Source organism: Eurytemora carolleeae, unplaced genomic scaffold (genome assembly GCF_000591075.1).
Source record: "Eurytemora carolleeae unplaced genomic scaffold, Eaff_2.0 scaffold467, whole genome shotgun sequence".
Lineage (NCBI taxonomy): Eukaryota > Metazoa > Arthropoda > Copepoda > Calanoida > Temoridae > Eurytemora > Eurytemora carolleeae.
This window is the reverse complement of record NW_019396432.1, coordinates 302-17,798: the sequence shown is the minus strand read 5'-3', so window position 1 is coordinate 17,798 and position 17,497 is coordinate 302. Positions and strand designations below refer to the sequence as shown.

At 31.8% G+C, this 17,497-nt stretch overlaps 2 protein-coding genes across 4 annotated transcripts; both read left to right on the top strand.

Moving 5' to 3' along the window:
• Window positions 1–5,392: 5,392 nt before the first annotated feature.
• On the top strand, window positions 5,393–8,644 carry LOC111703217 (uncharacterized). The gene is made up of 7 exons (XM_023475101.1): window positions 5,393–5,471; window positions 6,031–6,115; window positions 7,009–7,084; window positions 7,394–7,441; window positions 7,755–7,797; window positions 7,946–8,011; window positions 8,382–8,644. Exons 1-7 carry the CDS (start codon window positions 5,428–5,430, stop codon window positions 8,554–8,556), a joined length of 537 nt encoding a protein of 178 aa, XP_023330869.1. The 5' UTR covers window positions 5,393–5,427; the 3' UTR covers window positions 8,557–8,644.
• On the top strand, window positions 8,618–14,086 carry LOC111703216 (methyltransferase-like 26). Of its 3 annotated transcripts, XR_002765580.1 has the most exons (11): window positions 8,618–8,710; window positions 8,981–9,038; window positions 9,322–9,351; window positions 10,541–10,613; window positions 10,699–10,802; window positions 11,351–11,505; window positions 12,249–12,309; window positions 12,570–12,610; window positions 12,786–12,841; window positions 13,081–13,343; window positions 13,584–14,086. XR_002765580.1 is itself a non-coding variant. In XM_023475099.1 (10 exons), exons 2-10 carry the CDS (start codon window positions 8,988–8,990, stop codon window positions 13,176–13,178), a joined length of 669 nt encoding a protein of 222 aa, XP_023330867.1. In that variant the 5' UTR covers window positions 8,618–8,710; window positions 8,981–8,987; the 3' UTR covers window positions 13,179–14,086. The 3 variants fall into 3 exon arrangements, 2 of the variants coding, with proteins under 2 accessions (XP_023330867.1, XP_023330868.1); XM_023475099.1 differs by having other exon boundaries at window positions 13,081–14,086; XM_023475100.1 differs by having other exon boundaries at window positions 8,623–8,710; window positions 8,966–9,038; window positions 13,081–14,086.
• The last annotated feature ends 3,411 nt before the right edge of the window (window positions 14,087–17,497 follow it).

Genomic DNA, 17,497 nt, shown 5'->3' with positions numbered 1-17,497 from the left:
CTACACACTAAAGTCCATAGATTATATAGAATTATTCTGGAATTGATTAAAAAACTTTATTCAACTCTACACACTAAAGTCCATAGATTATATAGAATTATTCTGGAATTGATTAAAAAACTTTATTCAACTCTACACACTAAAGTCCATAGATTATATAGAATTATTCTGGAATTGATTAAAAAACTTTATTCAACTCTACACACTAACGACTAAACAAAGGAGAAACTCGTTATAACTTTAATTTGTAATTCATTTTTTTCAAAGTTCTTGTACCTACATATAGAATTAAAAAACGTTGTTAATACAGTGAGTACCAGAAAACTGTGGAATAGAAAGATGACATTAAGTGCATTTGATGTTGTTATACAAAGCAAATAGTTTTACTTGTGACTTATTAAATCACTTATCCAGAGAAATAAGTCTGTTTACATAGTACTATTACTGTGCCTTATGTTCATTGGACTATTTACAAAAGTCATAATTTGAGTCTAAAAGTCGTTTTCCTATTCCCGTCCTTTCAATTCAAAAGTCGTCTTCCTATTCCAAGACTTCTCCTGTATCATTTAACCTCCCAACCTTACCCCCTTCCACACACATCCCTACATTTATTTCATTTATGACAAAAAAAGTTCGATGAGAATCGGAAAATAATATTTCCTTTCATAAAGGTTAAATAATATAATAAGAAAAATACAATTTGATTTATCCTGCATTTTGCATCCCGTCCTTTCAATTCAAATACAGAGCTGCAGCAACGGACCACTTAATGCATTAATTCCTTCCATTTACACTTTGTGAGTTTACAGGCTCAAACAACAAAACAGAAAACCAAAACGGAATCTTAAAGTTCTTTTTGTCTTTTTGACCAATACTTTTAACTTGAAGCAAATTATTTGACTCGAAACAATTTTTTTAAATTTAAAACCGAATAGAATTTTCATTATTGAATTAATTCATACAATGAGCAATTAAGCGAAATTTCAATTGACCCTTTGGGCCTTTCTGTAAATCTGGCAATACCTGGCTTACAACGGTACCCTTGAAACCTTAATCTGATCAAAAATGTGGAAGATAACGTCGTTTTTTGACTCCAAAAAACTTTAATTATGACAATTTCTCCAATTTCTTAAAAGCAAGAAATGCACAGGTCACTTTTGCAGAGGAACCACAAAGCAAAATAAACAGTTTTAAAAACAAAAAGGGAAAGGGGTGTTTTCTGTGCAATGTGCAGTTTCTCGGTTAGGAAAAGGGGTGTACTGTATTCTGAGCAATGTGCAGTTTCTCGGTTAGGGAAAGGGGTGTATTCTGAGCATTGTGCAGTTGAACGGATAGGGAATGGGGTATATCTACTGCGTACAGTGTTTCTGGAAGGGAAAGAATAGTTAGGGCCTCGGATTAGGAAACGTGAAGGCCTCGGATATGCAGAAATCTATTTTTTTCTAACAGGGAGAAGAAAAGGAGATGGGAAAGAAAATGTTGACTAAACAGGAAAAGTATTGTACAAAAAAGTTCTGTTCGAGAAAAAGTATTAAGTCTATTTTGTTGTTTTGCTTACATGGCGTAATTAGGAGGGGAAGGCCTAACCCCCCCCCCCTCCCCCCCAAAAAAATAAACTTGATTGAAGGACCTTCAGAAACCACTGAAGTTTTCACTTTTCAGATTCTAGATATAAATATACTCGCTTCAGCTAGTTACTCTTAATAAGAACATTTCGAAAATATCAACCTTGAAAAATAGTGCATGCATTATAGTGCCTCGGAGAAATAAAAAGGCGTGAAAGGGCCATCAGTTTTGTGTGTAAAAAAAACATGATAATTGGTAACATGCAGTATCTCTGTTTTGGGAAGATTTACACTTTATAACAGTGCATATCCCTTGTAACCTTGAAACATTCTCTTGTATAAAACCATGGTAAGAAATATTATTTCACTTAGATGTCTATAGATATTCAGTTGCAATATACTCACGTCATTTCCATTCTGCTAATTTATGTTCTTCACTATACCCTGGTATAGGGTATAAACATATATAAACTATATTACTGAGCAAGATGTGATAAACCTTGTTTCTCCGGGGCTGTCTAGAGACTAGGCCTACTCTAACACTGGACACTGAGTCAGTCTCCGGCACAGATATATTCTGTATGATTCATGGGGAACCTCAGAACCAGCCTTACACATAGTTTATACCACTGAGTTCAGATTTTCAGTAAAACAAACAATTTTATATAAAGGCTTTTTTAAATGAATTGGTTGACTTTGGTAACAAAAGCTAAGAAGTAAATTATCATTGGCTATTTTCCCAAGAATGGCCGCTCAATCATTATACTGAAAATCAATTTAATTATACATTATAACAGAATAAATTAAATAATACTTAGGGTAAAAGATAAAAAAAACGTCGTAGAGAGGAATTATGCTCAACTTTGATTGCAATATTGTATGTCTTACATGACTATAATTTAACGCAATAAAAACATTTAAATCTCTGATTTTAACAATGTAGGGGTAACGATTATTACTTATGAGTAACTTTCTAGAAATAACTTAAACTCTTCTTAGACTATCTACCTTAGAAACATTTGGGCAAAACTTCAACTTTATTTATAAAAAAGATGTTTTTGGTATGCAATAATTTTTATTGAATCCCGCTAGTCAAAAAGCCTTCACGCTGTTCCATATTAAAACCAGCTCTTTTAAAAGGAATGTGATTTACTCCTAGAAAAATTATAATCTTGATGGAAATCCCCCCTCCCTAATCCGATCAGGAAGATGGGAGGGGGGGGGTACTACATAGGTATTTTTGATTTTTGTTTAAGTTGAAGATAAGAAAAGAAAAATTTTTCATTCAGGAATTGTCCCACAAACTTCAAAAATGTCTTCTTCCCTAATTTGTTTAGTTGTTTGATATGTACAGTTGCTATTATAAATTTTAAAATTTTTTAATAGATTTAAAGTGTTTTGATTGAAAACACAGAACATTATAATCAATTTACACTTTAGTTTGACATGGGGGTGGATGGGACGAGAGTAACAAATCGCATTATACCCCCCGGGCCACCCCCGTCCCCCCCTCCCCATTGTACCACTGTGAAACCTTGAAAACCCTTTTTTTAACAAGAGAACAAATTTTGCTCTTTCCCTAATACATACAGGGTGTCCCACATCATATTAGAATCGTCAATCGGTCGAAATTACGATTTTCGGGACTAATCAGAAAATGTAAGAAGAATGAATTGTTTTGAAAAATTGAATAAGGCTAATATAAGAATTTTCTTATGTAAAATGCTAGAGTTTATTTTGGCGCTAAAGCTTGGAGATAATAATATGACATGGGAAGCACTGTATATGTTAAAAGCATTGGTTCAAAGTCTTTTTTGAAGGTCGCCTTTGCCATGGCCATCGTCATATATTGTAAACAGCGGCATTTTCGCAGATTAATATTTGTTTATATTTTGTAATTTGTTTAACTCGTTTAACAGTTAAATGGGGTTCGGGTTTCGTACTCGAATAATATGTACTTATAAATTAAGAACATTGTACAATGTACATCGTTTATAAAATAAGTGGTGAGTCTCATTTAGGTTTTGAGTCTGCCATTGTCACGGGGTTTGGATTATAACTATCTAGGACTTACATGTTTTTTGCGAGATTTCTATGATTATATACCTTTTTCGACGAGTTAGTATGTACATTGTACATTGAAAAATATACACTGTAAAGATTCTGTTAAGTCTTTTTTTAAGAAGATTAAGATGACGCAAGATATACTTAGTTTAAAATGGAACAACTATCAGGTATCTTTCTAATTAAAATATATATTATTTTTTCCCCCCCTCCCATTTAAAATCAAAAATTTAGTTTCAAAACTTTTTAATTAAATTTGTATACTGTGAATTGTTGTATTTTTTTACGATGAGCTCACAAGTTATAGAAATAAGAAATGTATATTGATTGCTAAGATTTATTGTTAAAATCATCTATTTAAAGTTTTTGAGTAAAGGAATAGGTTTAATACATCTGTTTTTTAGTTTTATCTTTGGCAAACTGTATGCCTTGTTTTATTTACTTTTCTAAACAAACTTTTTTCTTTCTTTCTTTTTTTTTACATTAATTATTGATAATCTTTTATTTCTTTATATTTAGTTTGGTATTTTAAATCTTTTTACATTAATTGCATTATTTAAGTTCTAACTGTTGACAGGAAAGTATGACTGTGGCATTAAGAAGTTTGCTAGACCGAGATCAACTAACAGATGTAACTATTCACTCGGGAGGAAAAGTATGGAAAGCTCACAGAGGTATAATAAGCCTTTTTTATGGTGGGGTCAATAGTCCTCTTGCCCCCCTCCCCCCCCGAGATAATATTCTGTTTACGTGCCTGATTGGCAATAAAATCGTAATCTGTTCTTTATTCTATTGTTTATTTTGTTCATCAACGAAAATTACTTTTAATAATTTTATTTTTTATTCTTTTTTCATCTTTATCCGTTTTATCATTTTATTTTGTTAAAAATGGAAATTATCAACTCAAATCTTTGATATCAATTTAAGTTTTTTAAGCCATCTTGTCATTTTTTTGTTTGAATTTCCTCATTTTTATTCTAAATGTTAATTACAGTTGTATTGTGTGCCAGCAGTCCCTACTTTGACAGTTTACTGACAGATCTAGGAGTTTGGCAGCATCCTGTATTGATCCTAAACCATCTGAAACCTGAAATAATTCAACATATTCTAGGCAATAAGTTATAAAAACGTTTACTGGCCAATTAATTACTTATTATCAATCTCTGTTTTAATGTTTGTTTGTATGTCCGATCATTACTCAGGAACCCCTCGACCGATTTGCATAGAAGCGATGTTTTCTTTTAAAAGTCAAAATACTCAACCAAGAACTTCTAAACCAAGCGAAGAATTTTCCGATGGTTCTACCGAGTTCCTCAATCAAATTTCAGGCAAATCGGTGGAAGGGTTTCTGAGTTATAAAGCGAACAAATTTGCTTTGCGTAAATTTGTTTTTGAATTTTAAAATTTTTTTGCCAATTTTTATGCAAAATTTTGATGAGCCATTCAGAAATAAAGAAATTTTTTAAATATTTCTCTTTTTAACAGTTCAAATTTGGGTTTTGAGAGTAAAAAAAAGGTCTTTTTTACAGGTTTTGTTTGAAATTTTTCCCTTTGAATTCGGATCCGTGGATCCGCATATTGTCGTGGATCCGGATCTGCAGCCAGGAAGCCTAAGCGCTGCTTTAAACTTTCTGTAAAATTCAAGTTTAGCTTAAAATAAATGTCTAGACTTGATTGTATGTAGAATATATTTATTCTGGACGTGTTACATTGGAGAAGAATAAACTTCAAGAGTTTATGGAGGTCGGAGAATCCCTTAATATATGTATTTTTTTAATTCAGAGTGCCAGCTCCTCAGATGGTGAGAATAACTTCTAAATATAAGAGATCATCGTCTGACAGGTAGTTTGCTCAGGTTGTTTCACTTAAAGGGACTGTAGGCGTAATTTAAAGTGATCCTCAATTTGTAAAGTGGCATGTCCGATTACCACCAGTTTTCTTTAAAATTTTAAAGATGTCTACTATTCTTATTAATTTACAAAAACACATGTAATCGTGAATCACTTTGTTTGCAAGCTTTCTATATTTAAGAAATATTGATTTTTACTTTATAAAAGTCGCAGAAAGTACATACTTACTTTCGGGATGAGTTCACACTACGCTAGCGTACACTCCAGATATACAGGAATCCGAGAAATAATTAAGAGATATACACTACGAGATCGTTGTTCTCAATAAACTGTCACAGGGTACCGTTGTAAATCGGGCAAATTGTCGTCTTTGCAAGGAGGGTGACTTAAAATTACTCTTACAGTTCGGTCCCTCGTAGAAAGTTTGATAGCAACCGCCTTCCACAAAATAAAAAATTTTACTTTTGGGGGGTTTTACTTGTACTCAAATTTAAGTGTAAGAAATCCGCACTTAGCACTTAGTAAATGCATTGTCCGATAATTGTGTTTAGACGTTCTGAAAACCGAAATCCGAAAGAGAGAAGAAAATCTTTAGATCCAGTTCCTCCCACTCAACTTCAAACAAATTCGATCAAGGTAACCCCTCTCCTCTCTATTTTCTTCTCCCAGACATGATTTCTGGTTAAACTTTGATTTACAAGGAACGATGATTGTCAATTATCTGAATAGTAAAGCAGTGCGTTGGAAAAGATATTCCTAACCTTTTTTATCATTAAAAACGAATTTTAAAATACCAAAGCTATAGTTTTGTTTGGTACACTGAGACCAAATTTAATGAATAGTGAGAAGTATGTAGACTAGTTGAATTACTCCTCTTTAGCCTGAATCGGCGTCCAAAAGAAGTGATTCAACCACATCTATGCAGCTCAACCGCCTCTCTTTTTTTATTAAATCATAATCCTATATTTTGAGCTTTTTATCTCTGGCTTTCCTTTCTTTTTCTCTCCCTTCTCTTTCTTGATCTCTTTCTAAATTGAAACAATAAACAGGTGGGTATATAATTAAGGGTGTATATTTTCTTTATAAATCATTTCCCGTCCTTTTAAAAATCTTTTTTTTCTGACAAAAGTTTTCAGGGTTGTATTTGCTGAATTGAGAAATATAGGAATATAGTTGATTTATAGTGGGGATAAAAATGAATTTTTCAGTAAAATGTTTCTAAAAGGATGAAAAAACTTACCTGTTGATGTCCATTTTTACCCCCTAAAGCATCAAAAATCAACCCTCCCCCCTTAAAAATTTAAACCCCCGTATGTATAAATTTTCTTGAAAAATCATTTTTTTTGCTGCATTTGGGAAATAAATATTTTTTAGGAGAAATTAATGTTATTTTAGGATAAAAGTTTAAAGTTAATATCCAATTTATTATTTTTCCCCTACAGTATCGACCCCCCCCCCCTGCACCTTGAAAGGGGGATAATTCTTGAAAATCTATACCCTTGACGTTAGACAATATATTCACTATTCAGGATAATCCAGTTAACTCAGTCGATATTCTGGAAAGGGTGAAGGATGAACCATCGGAGGACATGGAGAATATTCAAGGTGTAAATATAGTTTCCAAATTTAATTAATTTGAGCCGCGGCTTAAATCTGCCAAAAACCGGTTTTAATTGAGCGCCGGCTTAAATCTTGAAAAATTTAATACAATTAAATTAAGTGGAATCAACCATATTTTAGCCGAGGTTTAAATTTAAGCCGCGGCTCAAATTCTTTAAATTCGGCCTCTGATCACATACTATTTAACACGTATCTTAATTATGTTTGAATAAATTAGTATTAAATAAATTATAAGCTTTGTTGAATAAAATTATAAAAATTTTAACAAAAATGTATTATTTATCAATATTACAGAGATGGTTGTTGTTAAAGCCGACCCAGCCGATTTTCATAGTATTACAGGTAACAGAAATTTTGAACGATATTTTTATATGGCTTTAACGAAGACTAGACAATGAAATGTAACGAAAAAGGCTGAACATATAATGAGGAAAAATATTATTTGGAAAACGAAAAATCTAAAAAAATTAAAGCTTTTGCAAATATTCAAAACTAACTGAAGGGCCCGGCGTTGGCCGTGGAAAAAAAATGTTGGGAAAAAAGTTCAAACCATTCGGTCCAGCCGTTTGGTTGGCTATAGGCAACATACAGTTATACGAATGTCTTGATTGATAATATATAGATACATCATATGTTGTATGATTTTTCTATCTAGATGACGTGGACGACAAACAGGATTTACCTCCCTTAACGGTCAGGTATACGAGAACACGAGAACAAATATTTACAGTAGAAAGCTTCCAAAAATGTCTTTGCACTTTTTTATTTAAGATTGGGTTTTGGATCCCGTTCCATATCGAGAGAAAATAGCGTTTTGGAACTATTATCCCCTAAAGTACTTTTTAGGAATGATCTTCTGCTTCAGAATTCACAAACCAACGTTACTCCGTCAATATTTGGAGAAACCGGAAGGGAACAATCTTCAAAGGATTAATAACTTAATACATTGCTGATTTTTTATTCATTTTTGAAAAATTCCATTAACGATTGTCAATGTAACTCTTTATATTTATGTGAAAATGATTGTAAAAATCTTGAAGAAAATACTTTTAATAGTTTCTTTATTTCTTGATCCACTTTATAGAAATGTCGTGGTATTTGTTTTTAAGTAGAAAAAAGAAATAAAACCCATCTCGTTTTTTTAATGAAACTTTTAAAGAGTTTCATTATGAATTATCATTGGTAATCGTTTCATAAAGAATCGGTTAAAATTAAGTTGACAAAGACAATCCTTTTACAGAATTCATTTTTTTTAATTGACCTTGAAGTTTGCTGTGTATAGATGTCACTTCTGTGCACAACATTGTGGAAGCAAGTATGAGCTTACAGAGCACCTGAAAAGCGTGCACATGCCCTTGAGACATGCACTTTGTGAGAACTGTGAAAATTTCTTTCATGTTTGCGCAATTCAGCGGCACAAGCTAAAATGTCAAGCAAGATATCAAAGTGATACCTAATCTTTGTAATATAATTCCTAATATATATAGATACAGCTTGAGCTAGCAAATACACTTCTGTTAATATTTAGGAAAATATGAATTTCAGCTTAAATATGATGCTTGGCTAGATTCAGTCTTCTAGGATTAGTCTCATTTCTTCAGGAGAACCCGGGTATATATTCAATATTCATTATTTATATATATGTACATTCATTCATTGTTTTTTCATCCTTTCATTTGTTTTTCCTTAAATTATATATTTTATTCCTTTTTGTTCAACAATCCCAAAAGTAAAAAAGTTAGTTTATTTTATTTTGTAATTATTTCTTTTTTTTCTATTCATAACTCATTTCATGAATTTTTTAAATATGTTTTCAAAAATGTTTTTGTTTGTTTTCCACCTTTATTGTTCATTGATTATTTTTAGATTTGATATATTTAGTGTTTCTATGGGGTTCCGTAAACTTCTCAACAGAATCCGCATCATGTTTACAAACAAGGAAACAAATCAAACATTACTACTTAACTACTATCATTATTATTATCATTCAACCGACAGTCAAAGTATCATGTCTTGCAGGCTATGTTAGTTAACCTATCTGTTAGGGTTTCAGTGAATTACTTGTAAATGAATCTTAAATGAATCTTATATAATATGAAAACAAATGTAACATAATTATATGACTATTCACTTCTTTGCCGAGCAATTATTTAGCACACGTGAAAAGGGGTTTTTAATAAGTTTTAGTGTTTGATTGATTGATTGATTGGATTTTTATATAGAGGGTACCAGCAGCAGCAGATAGAAATAAGGTATATGTATATGTATAGTATTAAATTTCACACTAAGTCTGTCTAAATTTTTTGATTATTTCTTGTACAATTGTACAGTCCTCTAAGTAATGCAACTTACAGTTGCATTCCTGCAGCCTAGGATAGCAGAGCTCTGCTAAAAAGCTCTCTGCACTATTTGCAGTGTACGCTGAGAAAGGTGTCTGCACATATGGAGGGAGGGAAGGCCAAGCGGCCCTGAACCCTGTTAGCCTCCTTCTTAACGACAGTAACCACGGCCAGGGTACTAAGTCAAGAAATAGGAATAACAAAGAGCTAATATGTCTAATACTAATCCGGTTTTATATCCACTCCACTTAGCGATCGAGCCCTTTCTGGAAGGGCCATGCTCCACAGCTGATAAAATGGGACAACTCCGCATTCTGCATACATGGAATGATTTTAACAAAACATTCCTAATACACCACTCCTACAAACCCTTATCCTCATCTCCACTCTCCTCTACTTAACAGTTATGACGAGCGAAAAAATGCAGCCATGGATCCAGAATAATTAATGATGACCTGACCCGCCACTCCATTCTTGCATGATGCAGACCCTTGGCGGAGAAACTATCAATATATCAACGTAATGTATCTAGCCTTCTCAATGAAATGATACTAGAGGACATTTCTCTGTCGCATCCAACAACAAAATTATCTCTGAGCGGGTCTCTTGATTATCCTTCGTTGAATTAGTTGAATATCAACCCTCCTTGTATAGGGAAGTAAAAATGTGTGGTTCATAGCAGGAAGGCTATTGTTCCCTCGCTGCAAATAGAAACTAACTTGAAGTGCAGGAGTGGTGACTGGTGACCTAGCACATGCAAGTAGACAGAATGTTCAGCGCTGAGGCTGCTATTACAATTAAGCAAAACAAAACAAAAAACGGAGAGGGGGACATCTATACAATTAAAGGGTGATCGTGCACTGTCTTATAATGGCGCAAAGACAGGGACTCTTAAATATTCTTTCAAAACCAACGCTATAACTGGACGGGCAAAGGGAGGCAAGAAAAAGAGAAACTGCGGACATGCAGATGGAGAAATGAGAAAAGGATGAAAATTTGAAATAATTAACTATACCTCGCGACATTTTATTTTGCAAAAATTATAAAAAATAAATTTAAAAAAACTTTGTAAAAAAAAACTTAAAATCGCATCTTATTTTAGGAGGCTATTTGTTCTGTTTTAAAGAAAATCCTACCTACTGATATGGACCTTAGAGCTTTAGAAATTGCTTCTGGTAAGAAAAAACTACTAGAAAATATATGCGAACAAGTTAAACCTTTTCTGTTAGTAATGAACCAAATATAAATTCTGATTGCCAGGTTCTGGTTTGCATGCAGGACATCTAGCAGCCGCGTTCCCGAGAATAACTTGGATACCTAGTGAACTAGATAGATCCCACTGGCCTAGTATATTAGCATACAAGGTATATATGAACTATAGCTTGAATACCTAGTGAACTAGATAGATCCCACTGGAATAATCATTTTAGGTATTTTTGTGAGACTTAATTAAGCCGAGGCAACATATAATATTTTTTTAACGTGATTTGCCAGAATCTAAGTTAAAAAGAATTGAGATGTAAATGCATAGTAGAATTCTGTCTACGGACCGATGATGTAGAAAACTTCTAATGTCGGATTAAATGAGTGGCTCATTCTGTTCATTAAAAAGTTTTAAGCTCTGATAAATTATATCGGAAGAAAACTCTTTTTTGCGGGATTGTACAATCACTTAATAAAATTGAATCTGTGATATAAACTCTGATTTTCTAATCCCTATATCTTTGCAAACCAATGACATAGACCTTTAATATTTCAAACTATGAATTCGGGATAATCTAAGTATAAAATATCAACGTTTTACACCATCAATTTGCGAATATTTAGGGATTCAAAATATCAGTTTGTAGCAAACACTCAATATCTGATGAATTTGATACTTTAAGGTTAAACTGATTTATTCCTTGTTAAGGCCGACTTCTCCAATATTGAGAATCCCCTGGAGATAGATGTAATCCAGGCTCCGGGATCCTGGATCCCTCAGATCCAGTCACAGTCTATAGATATCATTATTAATATAAATATGATCCATATCTCTCCCTGGTCAGCAACACAGGGACTATTCAGGTAATATTTCAGATACATATTTGTTCTTAAAAGGACTGTAAGTGTATTTTCTAGTAAACCTCCATGCAAAGAGGGCAGTGCCCAATTTACAATTTGTGTTTTCGTCGAGTTCAGAGATAGGTGTGTGTAAACTTATCGAAATTAGCTTGTTTTCATCTTCAAATTCAGGTTTGCGCTGTGTGGAGTCCAGACTGTAACCTAGCGCACACCGGAATTTTCAGCTGAATATAATCGGGTTTCGAAAAGCTTACACACACATGTCTCTGTACTCAACGAATACACAGAGGATATCGTTGTCCGATGGAGGATCTATTGAAATTACGCTTATAGTCGCTTTAAAGGGAATGCAAGCTTAATTTCTAGTGACCTTACATTTATAAACCTGTGACTGATGAAGGATGACAGACTTTTCCTTATTTCCACATTCTAATTTGTGAAACCCGCATTGGACAGAGAATATTCTTGGTCACATGAAATTACGTAAACAGTCCCTTTAACAGGAATAAAATCAAAATAATTACTTTACTATGATTCTAATCATTTGTTTAAAATAATTTCTCAATTTTTTTTGTAGGGGGGGGGAGGTTGATTTTCTGTTAATTCTTGGAATCGAAATTTAATGCTCCAACCAATTTTATTTTTATAGTGTACACTTTGGATATCGAGTTCAGTGTGGCTGTGCGCTAAACCAAAGTTTAACCTCAAGGCTTGTACTTGATTGAATAATTAATTAATTGACCCAGGGCTGCCGGAGAATTGTTAAAGAAGGACGGAGTGTTGATTACATACGGACCATACTCAAAGGAAAAAAAATAACAATTAACCAACTCTAGAAATTTTATTAACTCACTAAAGCTTAAAAAGACAATAATTGTATATTATTATTATTATCATTAACATTTTTTATGACGAACCGTGACCATTTGGTTTCATTGCATGTATAAACTTCATTATGACTTTTCATTTTCAATAAAAAGTTAAGAATGTTAATGTTGAATATTATAAAGATGTTAATGGATTTTATATTTTATAAATTTTTTATTGTTAACTTTTTGTTTGATTAGAACGGTATTCTGAGACCTGAAAGTAATGCAAACTTTCACAGGTATTTGTAAAATTGATTTTTAAATTAATCCATCTCCAAAACAAAATCTTCAATATTTCAAGAATAATGACACTTTTTGGATACAGTTTAAGTCAAATTTTTCAGTGTTCTCTCATAAAATCTTAAAATTTTTTGAAATAAATAACTGATCTTTTATGTTTTTTCTTTTGTTCAGGCAGTTACAAAACCAGAATTCTGAATGGGGTATTCGAGATATCACAGACCTTTCAGGGACTCATCATTCATATCATTCGAATTTTTTTCTCTTGTTAATGCTTCTATTTAAAGTTCCATAAAAATTATAAATCTTTTTGATCGGATAAATAAAACTTTCATTACAAACTTTTTGAGGTCTGACATTTTTATTGGGCCATGAACGAAAAACAGAAAAATCTATGTTCTCCATTATTCGTTGCGTTGATATTGATGTATTAAGATGCTATTTTACCATATATTGATTGATTGAGTAGAAGAGGGAAATGAGCATGGTTTACGGTTACATGAAGAGTTTGATATGCCGGCAAATAACAAGATACTTGTCTTCAGAAGAAATACTTGCTTGGGATAGATAAATACATAGATTCGATTCATCAACACAAAGTTACTGCAATGAATACTATATACTGTATAGTGTACGTTTATGTTTCTCTATAAGCAATTTTAGATTAATTTTATTAAGAATTAGTAACTGTACAGTGTACACTTCGTTTAGAATCTACAAAGGATAAACAGGGTTACTCACAAATGATGAGACTTCAGAGACGACTGCAGGGAATTTTCCCAGTCTCTCTGCTTCTTTTCATGATTCCCCGCAAATGTAAACGTTGCGTAATCAAATTACTAGGGTTTAAAAAGACTATATTCAAGGCAGTACTATATTCAAGGCAGTAGACTGAATTAAATTTAGGAATCGTCATATTAAAAGAGTTTCATTTCGTCACTACAGTCTCATCCTTTGTGGGTAACCCTGTAGTTACCATTACATTAAAAAATAATGGTCCTGTACTCTGGACAAGGAAAATGTCATCCTGAATTCAGTTTTTTTTAATAATGTAGTTTTTTAATATAAAAATAATATTAAAGAAATGAAAAAAAAATTGAAAAAAGTTTGACAATTATTGGAGTGATGCGACGATTTTGAGGAAAATTTTTAGTTTTGCCTATTTTTATACAGAAAATATTTTTGCTATTTTGTATAATACTTTTATTAGATTAAAGGAATAGACATTTACTCGTAATATGATTTAGGTATTTAATAAACAAATGTGAATTAATTCCGTGACTAACTGATGTTCAATCAGACCAACGCATTTAGATCAATTCTGTACTAGCCGATACGAAGGAGCTTTCCTATTTTCTTTGTTCCTTAAATGCCTTATATGCAGTTAGTTTCGTATGTTTTTCATGAATTAAACTAGTTAATTTTTATTGTCCTAGCACCATTTACTTGTTTCAATCGAATAAAAAATATTTTGATTTCCGTATTTTTCCACTAAAGGGACTGTTTGCAAAAAATGAGTTGTAGGCAATTTACCAAAATTAGAAAAATGAATCAAATGTCAACCCTCAACGTTTTCAGTTTTCTGTTCAGATGTAGACATGTGTGTTAAATTAAATTTTCTACTTGGATTTGAGAATTTTTGAAATGTTGTTTTTTTATGACGAAAGCTTGTTGGTAAATATAGAAATATCAGAAAGTATTGAAGATTTTGATGATATAAAATCCGATTTCAACCTATACAGTAGACTGTAGAGATAAGTTTTCTGATTTTTCTGAAGCATGCTGATTGCTGTACTCGCTGAAGTGAATTCATTTTAATTACTTTCGTGTAATACGGAGAACTTTAAATTCTACCTCATAAAATGATGGAACCTTTGGTCGGTTATTTTGGTAACCAACTACCAAGATGACTAATGAGTCCGAGTAATTAAACATTAATGTTAATATGCATTTAATTGGGAATGAAGAAATCCTTACAACTTAATATTCTCTAAACATGATTTCCAAACAAAGCTGGGTTCCCAAATTAGTAAAAATAAAAGTTAAATTAACGCTGAAGAATGTTTTGCTAAACCGGAAACTGATTGTCTGTTCAATTTAAAACTAGTTCCGCTCCCCGCGGCCGCAGTGTCTTTAATTAAGTCTTTGGTTTGTCTCTGTACAGGGAAATATGATTATATATATAATATGTAAATATAATATAATATTATAATTTATTCAAACTTCATATTTCTTTTTTACCCATATTCTGTTTTCCATTAATCATATTTTTTTTCCTTTTCTCCTTTCTTTTACTTTTATCTAATTTTGTATTTCCCCACTTTCTTTTCTTTGTTAAACTTAGGAAAGAAAAAAGTAACGTAACAGGAAAGATATGGTTTTATCACAGGAAAAAATAGGAAAAATAAAGAAAAATTATGAAAATTATTGAATTTGAAAGAAAGAAGAATGCAGGTGAAACAAAATATAACAGAAGTTTAAATTTTTTATTTTATCATTCCTTTACTGCAAAGAAATATAATAAGTGGTTTCTAAATAGACAAGTCATACAAAAATTCCAGTCTCTGCATGAAATTTTCGAGTAAGTAAAATTTTCGAGGAGCCCTTTAAATGTAAACGCTCTCGATTTGTATTGCTTCTCCATCAGACGAACTTTTCTTTTTTAAATCGAATTCAAAGAATCTATGGATTAACGCAACCATTAAACCGCAAAGGAATCAGATAAGCCGTTTCAAAATAGACAAGCCGTACAAAAATTCTGGCCTCTGATAAATTTCAATTTTTGGAAGATAAGAGCTTAGTCTGGCATATAAGGGTTGAAGAAGCTTAGAGAATTCTTGAAGGAAAACAAGGAAAATTCTAATTTTAATGTTTTCTCTGTATATAATAATATTACTGGTCGTAAAAACCACTAAATGCGTCGTTTCGTTAACACTCGTTAACCACAACCCTTTGTTAACCCTCGTTAACGATGACTCTTTGTTGACGATAGTAAACATATTTAAAAAGCTATAGAGAAGGACTTGAATTTGGAGTGAAAAAAAATATATATATCATTTAGTCAATTTGAAGATAGCAACAAATATGACTTGCATGTGCGTCTAAAAATGCAAGTAAATTCTTGGTATTTTTTACTGTGGTAGTAAAGTATTTTATTTATTATAATGAGGGGAAATTTAAATATTTAAATCTTATTTTTATACAAAGGAATTGGGTTTATTCCACAAACTCTGATTTTCTAATTCCTATATCCTTGCAACCCAACGTACTAAGCTTAGATATTTCAAACTTGGATTTCTTTTAAATAAAATAATCTGAGTTTTGTGAAAATATAAGAAAGAAAAATTCATTCCATTCCAAAATAGATTTTAGAAGGAAAAATTTAAGTTTTTAGATTTATATCTAAAATTTTAACAAAAGTATAAATTAAGATTTTAATTAGAATTATGAAATCAAAAACAATGAATGCGAATATGTATTATGTGGTTTATTAAAGGGACAGACCGGCTATGTAAGGTATTTGAACTGAGTATGCAGTGTTGTAGACAAATTTTTTAGGATTCAATTGAGACGTATAAAACTTTTTAAAGATCTGTAAATCCTGAGTTTGAGCGCAAATTCAACGTTCAAAATCATACTTTTGGGTGAATATATTTTCAGAATTGTTTTTTTAATTAATAAATAACGACGATAAAAAAGTACACAAAATTCTTCATAAAACTAATTAGTTGTTTAGGAACAGGTTGAGAAAATAAAAATTAATCTTATCATCGAAAATAAGTAATCTTGTTCAATAATTAGTTTCTATAATCTCTCAACTATTCGCAAAGATTTTCTGCTGATTTTCTGGAATTTTTATTAAAAAGACAACATTTGAAGAATTTGTAGAAATCTGCGAATAAATTCATATAAAATAAGAAATTCAATATAATCATGAAAACGAAATAGTTGATTCTAGCACTGATTTATTAACAAATTTCTCTTGAGAAAAATTTTTCTATAAACCATCTAATTAGTTCACTGTATAATTTTTACTTTATTTTTCGTCTTCGTTATTCAAAAATTTTAAAAAACCGATTCTGAAAACGTAAAAAACCCAAATTCATGATTTTGAACATCGACTATGCATTCAAACTAGGTAAGTATACATCATGGAAACCTTTTATACATCTCAAATGAATCCTAAAGAATTTGTCCACAACACTGCATACTCAGTTTACATAGTCCTTTAAAAGTAATTAAACAAAATAATTCTGAAAACGTATCTACCCCAAAAGAAGGAGTTTTGAACTCAGGATTTACATATCTTTAAAAAATACAAGGAAACAAACAGTATGTATTTCGTAATGGGTTCTCTGAAGTATCATCCTTTGTGGGCAACCCTGTAGCTAACAGCTGTTTTACATTCCAGCCGGATAAGGGTTGAAGAAGCTTAGAAAATTCTTGAAGGAAAACAAGGAAAATTCTAATTTTAATGTGTTCAATCTTATTCTCTAGTCTACATACAATAATATTAATGGTAGTAAAAACCACTAACATACAAATTAAAGGCAGTGACCGGCTTTGTAAGGTAGTTGAACTGAGTATGCAGTGTTACTTCTTTCGGATTCATTTGAGACATATTAAACTTTTTAAAGATCTGTAAATCATGAGTTTGAGCGCAAATTCTACGTTCAAAACTCCTACGTGCTGTGAAGCTAATCAGTGCCGTTCTCCCTCTTCTTATTCGGGAAACTAGTTGGCGGCGGGAATACTTTGAACTCTATTCCCGCCGAATCTCCGTCATCTAGTCTTCTGTTCCTGCAGAATAAACTCTCATCTCATAAGTTCCTGTGTGACACATTTTTTAAATAAAAATGTCACACATAGATAAGCTAAAATGTATG